General features: G+C 41.4%; 1 protein-coding gene across 4 annotated transcripts in view; it reads left to right on the forward strand.

Annotated features, from left to right (window-relative positions):
• The window catches only part of zfhx3b (zinc finger homeobox 3b), a 344,899-nt gene that overhangs the window by 308,947 nt on the left and 22,956 nt on the right, over window positions 1-12,996 (forward strand). For 3 of the 4 annotated variants that reach the window (XM_084107585.1, XM_084107584.1, XM_084107586.1), the window contains one exon: window positions 11,775-11,882. The exons of the other annotated variant lie outside the window; for it this stretch is intronic. In XM_084107585.1, the coding sequence (XP_083963711.1) occupies window positions 11,775-11,882 (108 nt within the window). The remainder of the gene's footprint in view (window positions 1-11,774; window positions 11,883-12,996) is intronic. 4 annotated transcript variants of the gene reach the window in all.

Raw genomic sequence — 12,996 nt, forward strand, 5'->3', positions numbered from 1 at the left:
TCATGACACATGTCAGATGAAGCCAAACTCTTATGGCTAGCCGAAGTAAATATGAAACAGAGAAATATGTATGTTCCGAGGTTAAGGGCTGCGCTTTCGGGCTGTGGGGGGAAGTGGCCTTGGATGGCCAGAAAGGAAAACAGAGACGCTTTTGGAGCAAATTACGATTGTGAGTATCTGTAAAAGAGCAGACATTTCCAGGGCTCAGCTTAAAATTAAGTCCTGAGTGCCGTGTGGCTATAGTTAAAAGTGTAAACGGTGTGCAAGAAAAAAGAAAAGAAATGAAGTGTGCTCAATACTCAATACTCAATGGAGCTGAATACAACCAAACTGACCGTGGAACTGTAGCCATCATTAGGGCTGAAGGAAAGATAGATAGAGCGAAGGAAGAGTGGATAGGAAAGGACGGAAAAGGCACAACCAAAATCCAAAATGTCGGCGTTGTTATCGGCAAATGTTTTTTTCAAAGAATGTTTTTGAATCCTTTCTTTCCAGTGAGCCAGTTGCAATACAGCAAATTGGTAAACTGATTAGACTGAGATTAGAGGCTGCTGATAAGAGATTGGATGGATATACTCTCGAGATTAAATGGATAACTAGATCGACTGATAGCTGACTTGGTGCGTTGCTTCTCTTCCTCGACCTCCCCAGTTTCTATTGTAATTAAGGCTTTAAGGTGTGCATGTAATCAAATAAATAAATAATGCCTGAATTATGCGATAATGAATTAATACATTACAGGAGGAGAATAAATAAGCCCCAGCTAATTGCATAAGATGAGTCTTTTTTCATTAGCTTTTTGAGGGGAAATCTCATTATATGCATCACAAACTATAATCCTCCTTTAGAAATATGTAAATTTGCAATCATGGAAAATAAATAAATAAATAAACTGACAAGAGGAAGGAGAGACACTTTTGAGCGGCGTTATGTCATGTTCGCATTCTGCTTCCTTGGGCACCTCATTTGTCTCGACGTGACAAAAATTATCTTCGCCCACCAGTATATTTGATGAATTTTGACTGCTGTGTGTATTGAAATCAAAACAATCGTCTGGTTAATGATACTGCAGTAATTCTACTGTTTTATTTCATATTTTATTTTTTATTATTTTCAATCAAGATTAGAGTGAATAGGCCCTTGATGGACGCTAGGCTATCCTAATATCTGCCTAATGTAATCTGCGGCAGCTCGCTATTGTTACCATATGCATTGTTTTTTTTTCTTAGAAAGAGCGTTAGATGCTCGTAAGCACTGTAAGTTTTCATTTTGCTAGTTACACTTTTCACCACATCATTTCCTAAATGAAAATGTGCTCTGCAACCCTGTAATGAGAATGTAGTGTGACTTTAATTATGAAAAAATGAGCATTTCCTTTCATTTGGCATGAGCTCTGAAGTACAACATTTTAGTTGGGCTGTCAGAACGCATGCATATACTAGGGCATATACTCATGCACAAAACACACACGCAAATATTAATTGTCAGCCGGATAAACATATCTATAGTAATTACATCAGAAAATGGAGATGGGGCCGATCATGTTGTGCATAATTACTGCAGAAAAACAATGCATGTCTATTAAGCGTCATTATGGAGCTTTCACGGATAGCAATCCAATTATCACTAGTTTGTTTCTCACTGTAAATAGGCACATTCGAGACAGTGCAGCTCCGCAGTGTCTGGGCGTCTCACGGCACTAAAAGAGCAGCGATTTTTAAAGCTGCCGTATTAGATATGTGACCATCAGCTGATCTGAGATCAGAGGGCAGGCTGGTTGTTGCCATGCAGCCAGGGCTTCTGATGGCTGCTGAATTATTTATCCCGGCTGCAGGACGTTAGCCACAGAGATCCAGACCCCAGTATGGCGACAACGGTCCTCACTTGTGGCCATTAGATGCTGTCTTGTTCTACAGAAGGAGAGTGTGTGTGCGGTGGAGGGCGAATAACGGGGGTTTGGGATGACCCCCCTGCTCAATTACTTCACGCTGGGTTGACCCAAACGCCTCTTTGTCACTAAAGAGAGTGAGCAAGGCGAGATTCTACAGATCAAAGTGCAGAACTTTTAATTAAGAAAGAGAAAAGGCTTTATTTGTACCGAAAAAAGAAAGATAGAAGCAACCAGACATTTTCCTATTAAGGAGAAATGTCAAGCACAGTGGTGAAGCGATAGTCTGCGCGCTTTCCTTTGTTGTCCCTCCTGACATTGCGGGCTAATTTTTCATGGTTATTTGAACTGGAAAATGAAAGAGAGGTTTGCGATTATTTCCTATAAATGACAACACAATCGCATTACGCTTCAGTACAAACACAGAGAGGATATTGCCTTTTCATATTTCATGTGAACGTAATGGATGGGTTATGCAAAGAGGCCCAGAAAGAAAGACAAATGGAGGAAGGGAGCAGCAAGTGTTTGATTTGTATTAGAAAATGGCCTGAAAGTGGGACGGATGAACCGTATTTCCCTTTTTTCAATAACTGGTGGCGGTACTGAGCTTGTTTTAAGTGCCCGCACAATGTAAAGATTGGATTTCTGTAGCAGATTGCTATTAGCTGCCACTGGGGGTGGAACTGCAGCGATCTGGTGTGTGTGTGCAGGGGGAAGCTTTTCTGTGTGTCCACACCGCTGCCTCTGCCTGGCTGTGTTCCGAATGGAATAGCTACTGGTGTACTGTTTACTACATACAGTATATGGCTTGGGATAAAGCATTCTGCGCTGTATGATCTGTTGCTTATCTGTTGTTATTACACGGCACTGCGGAATACTTGATTCTGATTGGTCAATCACGCCATCCAGCATAACCAGTCAAAACTGATAACACAGGCTTATCCGGGTTACTGAAGTCAGCGCTATACGCTTGCTTGAAAAGTTATTTCTTTGTGGAAGTTTTGTGTTTGGTGAGCTAATAAAATATTAAAACTCGAATCAATATTTTGTGTACAGTTATTTAATTATATCATCTGGGTATCGCAGACTCGCTCTCTTGTTTCATACAAACACATTGTGCAACAAATAAGTACGATTTTAAAACGGTTTCATCTCCCGTGTAATAAGTGGTACTGTATGACTGTACTATATCCCTTAAATGTCCGTCTAGTTTGAACTCGCTGCTTGCTAGCAACTGCTTTCTTCACTGGAAGCTTTGCTTTTAAAGACCTAATAAAATATTTCAGCTCAAGTCAATATTTTGTGTCTTATTATTTACTTATGTGCTAAGTAGCTGTGTAATAAGCGGGATAATGTATATCCAGCCGGTTGTTATCTCAGAATAAACCCCTTCAGGTTGATGCAAGACATGTCCTGATCACTCTGTCGGGGTTTATTCCGCGATAACAACCGGCTGGATGTGCATTATCCCTTACGTATTCCACAGTACACAAAAGTATGAGTAATATGCTAGAATGCTATTCCAATTCCAAACACAACCCAACTTAACTTATGAACACTACACACGGGCGGCTCTTCCCACACCTCTCACGTCCTTCCCAGCTGCGAGGGTGCAGTGAAATCCCAGGGCTCAAAAACATCAATATGAACCCCACTCTTATATTTCTAAAATAAAATTGATTAAGTCATCTGGTATTCATAAGCCTTAAAAATTCTGTTTTATCTCCTGGTCCGCTGACATAAACAAGCGGGTGGTGCTACACGGGGTCTTCAATTGCAGGATACACTTTTCCTACAAACACCTTGGTGCGTGCAGAGCCCACCTATGGCGGGATGCCGCCTTGTTTGAGTATGAGTTGTGTTTACTTAATGTCTGTTTTTCGAAGAACGTGGACTCGTGTTGCATTATCCACACGGAGGCCGTGAGCGGCAACATGCGTACGCCGTAACGGCCGCACGCCAAGGTGGTCCCTACATACATACGTGCGTACGTTCAGACCGCATTGATTTTCTGAGCTAATACCTCTACAGAGTGATCCACAGGCAGATGGATGCACTACAAAGATATGCAAATCCCACGCTCAATATATCGACAGGCGGAGATCTTTCTCAGACGTCCCACTGTACCAGGCAGAGCAGTCTAAAGAGAGACGTAAACAGATAAGTAGCTGTTAATAGACAGGCGCTGGCTTATACAAACATTGGACAAACCTTCCTGGACCTCCACAAATCCTCAGTCAAACTTCTTTTTTCTTTTTTTTTTTTGGTATGAAGCCAAAAAAAATTTGCCGTCATGTTGGTTGGCGCAGTATCCACCTTAATAGGCAACATTTGAATATGAAATATGAAAAGCTTGGAATATGAAAAGCAGCGATTGTATTGTGTTCTCACAAAGGGGAAATGTGATATAATGACATCTGAATTGTGTTAGAGAAAAACTGGTGTTTGTTTTCTCCTGTCACTGTTTGTACATTAGCACTGTGTTCACATTCAAACACATGCATTTCCACATCAAATATGACTGATCAAGTCGAATATCACACTTAATTCCGTTACAGATGCAATCTGTGTGTGTTTCTCTGTATGCAAACACTCCACCTGGTAATTAAATTGAGTTTGTGACCAGTGCCGTACACGAGGAGAGATGAGCTATGAACAGAAGAGCTGTGACAGTTTCAGGTTATATGATTTTTATGTCCCTTTTTACCAAATGAAAAATCAATATGTTTTTTCCCGGGTTATACATATTCAGTGCGCCGTCAAGCCCCAGCCCTTAATGGGAGGGAGGGAGGGGGGGGGGGGGGTCTGCTCGGCTGTCACAACTGTACCATCACATTTTCCGAGCCACTGGTGAATATATCAGACTGGATGTGGTTGCCCTTCTTGACTTTTTATTTTATTTTTGTCGTTCCTCCTCCTTTTCCTCCTGTCCCAAAATAACAGAAAGCAGTGCAGTATGAGATAAAGATGAAGAAGGAAAAGGAAAAGATAGGTTTGGGTAGAACGAGAGCAGTAGGCCAGTAGTGCGGTGCTGTGGCTGTTGAGGGACGCTCTGACAGTCCGTTCTCGCCTTTGTGCAGCAAAATGTCTCCAGGCGCAGGAGAGCAACCTCCATGCGGCCCTTTCAACCTCACAGAGTGCAGGGCAGGAAAAGCACAGCACACTACTCTGCTGTTAATGTGTTTTGTGTTTGAGAGACTGCTGTCAAACACTGCCTAATGGCTCCTGTGTGTGTTTGTTTGCACAAATGTCCCCACAAGGATGGTAAAACCTGAAATCACATACAGTATAGAGACCAGCATTCCCAGTGGTATTATCATTTCATGCCATGACTGTACCATGGTATTATTGACACCATAGTTTTTTGTTTTTTTTTACATATATAACAGTTGAGAGCTTGGAAAATCATTAATGTTTTGATTGTACTTGAAATACTCATCCATAATTGTATTTTTAAAATCTTTAAAAATCTGGGTTTCTATGACCTGGCAACTTTAAAATAAAAGTCATGAAAATTTCTATTGTTATTATGGTCCCATTACTTAATGCATTTACTAACAATGAGCACAAAAAACATTTGTTACAGTATTTATTCATCTTTGTTAAAGTTAATTAATACAAATATGACTGTTCATTGTTAGTTAATGTTAGCTTGGGTCCATTAAATAATAATAAAAGATACAACTTTTGATTTGAATAATGTATTAGTAAATGTGGAAAATAACATTAAGATTAATAAATGCTTTTGAAATATTTTAATTGTTAGTTCGTGTTAACTAATGTAGTCAACAAATGGAACCTAAGTGTTACTGTAAATATTATTATATTATATTATATTATATTATATTATATTATATTATATTATATTATATTATAAAAAAAATACATATGTTTCAATGTGATTAAATTGTTCAAGTTAGTTTTTTTTTTTAATGAATTGGTCAAACCGACACACAAAATGATCTGAATGATTAATTAGCCATTCAATCTGAATCAAAATGATTTAAAAAAATTTGTATAAAGTAAAATGACGGGACATGTCATAGATATTTATTGGATCGAGATGAATGACCAAAGGCATTCAGCTGACATAGACAAGCAATTAAAAAAATAGCTTGGGCAAAATGCAGACATGGCCAACACGGTAAACCTGCCTTCTGTTTATTTATGTATTTCACTGTAATTTTGTGCGAGCGGTGTGATATGTCACTTTCAAGTCACTTCCTCATGATGTCAGGCACAGATCAGAAGCTATTGGAAATGTCATGCTTGTGATGCGATGTCACATCGGGTATTGAAACGAAATGATGTCTGTTTAGAAGAGGAGGATTTGACAGTGCCGGTGTAAATTCGATTTCCCCTGATTAGCCGTCTCCTTCCGCCACAGACTGCGCCAGTAGGTGAGCCGTCCACTGAAATGGCCAGTGATTTTGAAAGGCTTGGGGGATCAAATTAAGTGTTGCGCAGAGGGCGTGTGGGGTCGGCTCGGAGGGTGTATGGAGAGCCGACGGAGAAGGACGGGGGATGGGTGACGTGAACCTCTTGTTCTAAGGCAGAGTGAGCTTTCCCTTCTGTTTGTGATCAACTTGATGTTTAAAGTTTGCTAGCTGTTAGCTAGCCCACCCTCCTCCTCCTCCTCTTCCTCCTCCTCCCGCGCCTCCCCCCTCTGGCACACAGCCCCATGGAGACACAAAGTATTCATTCACATTTAGATTTGGGGGTCACGACAGGGCCAGTGCTGAGCGAACGCCATGGCTTCTGGAAGGCAGGTCAGGAATCTAGCACATAACTCAGCCCCGCTCCGATACAGAGCCACGGCCCTTTAAACCAAAGAGGTATTTAGCTTTTCTTTTTTTCTTGCTAGAGGTGAGTGTGTGCTTGTTTGAGAGTGTGTGAGAGTGATAAAGACGGACAAACACGAGGTTGTCCTGTATTCGTCCTCATGTTTTGGGGTGTGTTTGAGAGGGAGGGTGTTGCCGTTGTTTGGGAGTGTGGTCACCATGCGCACTATGTTGGTCTCGCTGACGTTTGCCTGACTCATGCTCTGTGTTTATGGTGACGGAGGGGTTTACCCAGAGTGCATTGTTTTGAATGGGTAAACTGTTTTGCTTCAAAAGCAGTTTTGGAGAGCAGCTTAAATATTTGGTCATGAAGTTCTTTTTCATGTCACGATAATGTGGTTATGTTTGCTCACAGCATTTATTTTCTCAGAAATGAGTAATTAAGTGGCTTTGACTGGAAGACATTTTTTAGTGTTTACTTGTACTTTTTTAGTGTTTGCATTAGTTTATTCCAGATTCTGATAGGCTGACAGATATTCCAAGGTGTTTTTTTTTAGTTTTCTATAACTTCACGAAATAAAATTTCACATTCACGCTGCATGTTTTTCGGAACCAAAAAGGTGTTTATCACCATTCACACCTTATGTAGATGTGGTAACTGTGGTATAAATGAATTTTATTCTGGACCGTTATGTTGATCTGCTTTTCATTTTTTTTTAAATCAGCGTCCAATCATCAATTATTCCCGACTTATTGTAATCCGTTTGGTGGACGGTTTCAGAAGGGTTTTCGCCCATCCAGTGATGGTGTCTACAGATTGCGGCTGGTCTGGGACGAAGGCAGTGTTTTTTTGTGTGTTGTGGTTTAGAGGGGGGTCCTGTTTGGGGTGGGAGGGGCACGGACGGGGCCGGAGAAGTGCTGATATGAGGAGCGGACAAAGCGTGAAAGCCCCCAGCATGGAGCCTATGTCCCATTGTCCCGCAGAACCCTTCTGTCACTTTCATTTTACACCGCGCTCTCCGAAGTCAGGACAGCTTTGATATAGGGAAGGGGTGCGGGAGGGGATGGCGGGGGGCCAGAGGGGGGATCTCGTAGGAAAATAAAAAACAGGACAAGCAAGGGAGAGAGAGAGATAGAGTCCGTGAGGTGTGAAATAAGATTGCTTTTTTATCCAACAGTGCAGCGTTAAAGACAAGGAAACTGTCTGTTGTGGGGCAAAATAAGGGGGAGAAAGCGGTATATGGGGGGTGGAAGACGAAGGGGAAATGTGGCCCCACAGATTTACAGTGATGTGCGCTGTGACACCTGGTTAAAATGATAACCAGTGCTTCGGTAATCCTAATGAGAGTAATGAGAAAGAGCAGCCGCTCACAGAGAGACTGGCTCACATCGTTCCACTGCGCTCTGGCTGGAGGAAAGGTGAGGCGAGGCAGGCCAGAGACTCGCCTCGAGAGCCAATTCTAGACCTTCAGAGGATCCCAAGAGCTTCTCAGGTACGGTCCCTCAATGTGTACGCATTTTCGAGAGCGCCAGGCTGATTCCTGATGAGTTCGATGCTGGGTTTGTGGTATGAATATGCACACCGGCAACTTCGGTCTGGGTAGAAGAGGCTGGATGAAGCAGTGGTTAGCATGTATTATTTATTTGGCGGTTTGTGCCTGTCAGTATGATTAGTATGTGTGTAATCACCGTTCTTCTGGGGAAACGGGGGAAGGCAGCTCGGCCTCATCTGAAGGTAATCGCGCTGTCTTCTGAGTCTCATCGTTTGGCGCTGACTTCCTGTCTAGCATCTGCTTTTGTCATCTCCACATATTTCTCTGTCCGTGATCTGTATATATTTGTCTGTGCCTTTCTAACCTCTCTGCCTTCATCTGCTCTGTGTATGTGTCTTGCCAATTTCTCTTCCTTGCTTGTATAGGGTGACACCTATAGGTCAACATGAGATACTGCATGCTGAGAGAGACTGTGTGCTGGGCATGCGGTTTGAATGCTTCATCTGCAGTTCTCTCACACATTACCATGCGTTTCTGAGTCTGCAGACACGACCTCCTTACAAAATTAAAGTCCATTTTCTGTATCCTTCCATGCCTGGCTTCGTTGAAATGTTGTGGTATTGTGTTTCCTCCGAGAACAGGCGTGCTTTGTAATTTCAGGCGCTGCGGTGGGCTTATTCGGTTGGCGTGATTAGATTAAGGCAAAAGTTAATATCACTGTACGAGGACGGGTTAATGAGGACGATTAATTAGAAAGCCTAACCTTCAGGGTATTGTCCTTTACATTTTTAGGATTTGGGTTAGCAAATGGCCTCTCGCCATAGCTGCGAGTGCTTCCTCTTAATCTATTTCCAGGCCAGATCTATGACTACATTTGGGTGGGTCCTTTCATTTGCAGCTTACTCTAAGGCCACTTGTGACCTTTCATTAATTATGGCTGGCCCGGGTTTAATCATTGTGTACTGCGGTGGTGGTGGAGATGAGGAATAGGCACATTCATTTGCCTCTTAGACACACGGCCATGGAATTAAATATCTACCTATCTGAGTACTACTGTGGGGAGGGTGGTCGGCGCATAGTCAGGGAGCGAGAGGTTGATGAGAAAAAGGTGAGAGATGATTTAGGGTGGCAGCTGTTGCATGAAGCGACTCTCTATTAAGAGAAGTAAGTGTGCTAGAGCAGGAATTAGACACACTGGCGGCTCTTCTAGAGGTGTAAAATCTACCTGGGGATTATTTTGTAATCTAGCTGCTTCTGACTCCATATCATATGGTAATTCCCAGCCTGGTAAAGGTGGATTTATATAGACTGCAGTGCATGTTGCTTTCATATATATATATTTTTTTGCCTTTCCAGCCCATTACTCAGCCCATTGCTGGGTAATGTTGGTTTGTGGGGAACGGAAATTGCTCGTTGCCTTGGGAACATAACAGAAACAGGCACATTTGTGAAATAATGACATTTTCTATATGTATATATAGGCAGTTATTTCACTGAATCAGTGTGGTCTCTTGAGTAATATGGCCTAACTGCATAATCCATACTGCGATCAAGCTCTAGGTGCTCCATCTACACCGAACGCAGGTGCAAATCTCTGTGTTTTTGCTTTACGGAGCTTTTGTGGTTGTTTTTAGAAAAAAAAATTAGACTGAGATGAAATGAACAACAGTTCTGTTTATCTACCGCCTCCTTTGTATCTGCACGCCTGTAGGTTATTATTTAATAATTTGCCTGCTATGCTGAAAAACTACTCTTGTGAATTAACACACGTAGTTTTATAACCTTGCAGTGTACGGAAGACTCTGTATACTAGTGTTTTCTTGTGTAATTACTTTCTCCCAGAATGCCACAGCGGAAACCACAGCGATTGTAGGCTTTGGCAAACGGTCTGCCCCAGTCGTGTTTCCTCTTGGTGCATCAATAATTAAAACAGTGCAACAAAATGCAGAATTACACATAGCAATCCACACAAGACCATCAGATGTAAATGGCTTTAACTGCTCTAGATACACACACACACACGCTCACACACAAATGGTTTCTTGTAGCACATTAAGTCAAGGAGATGGAAATGTTTAGAGATGTTGATGTATTACTCGCAGCGAGAGAGTTATGGCGGAGGCGTTTATTAAATACGCCGCTCCATGTTCATGCAGAGACCAAAAAAGCGTTTTTTAAGAATGATGGATTGAGGTTGTACTTTAACAGTTCTAAAAACCGAACACTGATGAGAATAAACTTTAATGGATTGCGGGGCGGCTTTAAAAAAAAAACCCGGCTGGTCCGGATTCAAGTCGCGTCCCGGGAAGGCTTCTAAAGTGGCTGGAACGTTATTCGACAATAAAAGCTGTTTTAAGTTAAGGGTTCCAATATTGTCGTGGAATAGCGCTCTTTGAGCGTGGAGATGAATATTTGAACAGGATATTTCAACAACGGCCGTTGTTGTCCTGTCGATACATCAATAACCCACCTGATAGAGTGTAGAGTGCAGGGGGAGGCATTTTCAAAAGAACATTTAAGTACATTTGCTGAGAATTAGCTGACTTGTGTAATAACTGATAAGGCTTATTGACTGCCATGGACTTTACTGTTGCAAAATCAATGTTTGTGTGTGCTAGCCACGGTACTTTTAAACAAGCTCGGCCCAGGAAAGGGGGTGCTCGGGGTGCACGAGGTGGGAATAAAAAAGGATTGATGCCCATTTTATTATCTGTTCTTCAGCATCTTCTCTCTGTTACTTACACATGGCATTATTGGAGATCCATTGTTGGGAGTTTGCTGCCTTTAAATGGCCTAATATATTGAACAGGGGGCTTTTAAGATGGTTACAGGGGATTTCTGCATTTGACTTGGCAAAATAAAATGAATTGTGGGCTGAGTTTTAAATATTTATGATGTTTTTTTTCTTTGCATTACCTTGGGTTTTAAAAATGAACTTAACCCGATATTGGTGAGCGGCCCGCAGCAAGGGACTGTAATTATGAATGTTGGGAGAGGTACTAGAGAGAGCGACGGACAGAAACTCTCCTCTCTCTCTCTCTCTCGATACTCGCACAATTATTTTTCCTGTCTGCATGCTCAGAGCCGTTGTGGAAAATGTGTGTATGTCTCTACCACATGTGTGCGGTTTGCTGCAGTTTTATGTTCATATTAAACAGAGGAAGCCATAAAGATATTTGTGTCATGGTCCTGCATAAATGAAGAATTATAACTGTGGAGTCGAGGCTCGTTTTAAAAGAAATCTCTATAAAATGATGCCATCAAAAATATAAGACATTATGAAAATAATCATGTGCTTAAAAAGAGTGAAAGATATAATTCTGCAAATGCATTTTGGAGATACAAATATATTATTACAGAAAAATGCAAGTGCATATATATATATATATATATATATATATAATCTTGCAATTATATTTTGTGTAATTATATGGTCTAGCGTCTATGGTAATGGAGAGAAGTGTCTGCTTTGTCTCATAACCTTGTAAATGGTTGTCAGAGAATGTAATTGTTGTGCGCTCCTATAGAAAAAATGCTGCCGTCCCTTTAAGTGCTTCCACCAATTCTGATGGAGTGCTGATTTACATATCCCATCCTCTCCTCCCCCTTCAGGAGAGCTGAGTGAGGATGTGGAGGCTGCCAGTGAGACCACCACAGATCAGGAGGACCAAACCAAAGACAGAGAGAGTGGGGGGGAGAGGGAGCTCACCAAAGGGACAGGTAAGCCCTATCTTTCCAATTCACTATACAGGGAGTCCATTATAACAAGGGACTGCTAGATGTTTACATATATAGTCACTTAGAAACCTTTATATTACACAGCTCCAGTGTAGTGGCTTATTTTTTTTTTTCCAAAAATCAAGCTTAATTTAATATGTTTTATTTCTCACCCTTGAGGATTTAGTTGGAATTCCCAGGAAAAAAAATTATCCCTGATTACGGCGAATCTGTTCAAGTGACAAAAACACAAGTCAGGGCCTACGTACAGAGTTACAGAGCAGCCATGTGTCTGAACACATGTGACCGTGTTCTCTGCCTCACACACACACACCTCTGAAGAATGCTATCAGATAGGAGTATTTTGCAGGCTGGGATTGGGGGCGGTTGTGGCAGGTGCAGGTGTCAGGTTTCATAGAGAGGTGTGGTTTAAGAGGAGGGGGGCTGCCTGGGGTGTTGGAGTGGATTGGAGTGGAGTGGAGAGCAGAGAGAGGCCTGTGGAGGTGTAAGTGGAGATCAGTGGTGCGTTGCTGTGCTGCTGATGTGTTCGGAAAGCTGCGAGGGCTTGTAGCACGTGCTGTGTTACGAGCTTGTGTGTGTGTGTGTGTGTGTGTGTGTGTGTGTGTGTGTGTGTGTGTGTGTGTGTGTGTGTGTGAGAGAGAGAGAGTCAACTGGCTTCTGGTTTGTTACTATAGTCATATGTACCTGAGCATGAAATGTACCGCATTAAAAAAGTGGGGTAAAACTTTACAATATGGTCCCATTAGTTGACTTAGCTTTAGTTGATGCACTCAAATGAACTAACTATGAACAATACATTTTTGTTTTTTAATCTTTGTTAATGTTTGCTAATATAAATACAGCTGTTCCTGTTATTCATGTCAGCTCAGGTCTCTTAAATAATATTTACAGATACAACTTTTGATTTTAATAATGTATTAGTAAATGTTAGAATTAACAATAACTTTAAAGATTAATACATGTTTTAGAATTATTTTAATTAAATAATTTTTTATTAGTTTAACGAATGAAAATGTTAACTAGAAAACAGATATTCGGATGATTGTAATGTAATATAAATGGCACTATATTCTTTAAAACATCGATTAAGACTACT

Source organism: Abramis brama (assembly GCF_963993115.1).
Source record: "Abramis brama genome assembly, chromosome: 3".
Classification (NCBI taxonomy): domain Eukaryota; kingdom Metazoa; phylum Chordata; class Actinopteri; order Cypriniformes; family Leuciscidae; genus Abramis; species Abramis brama.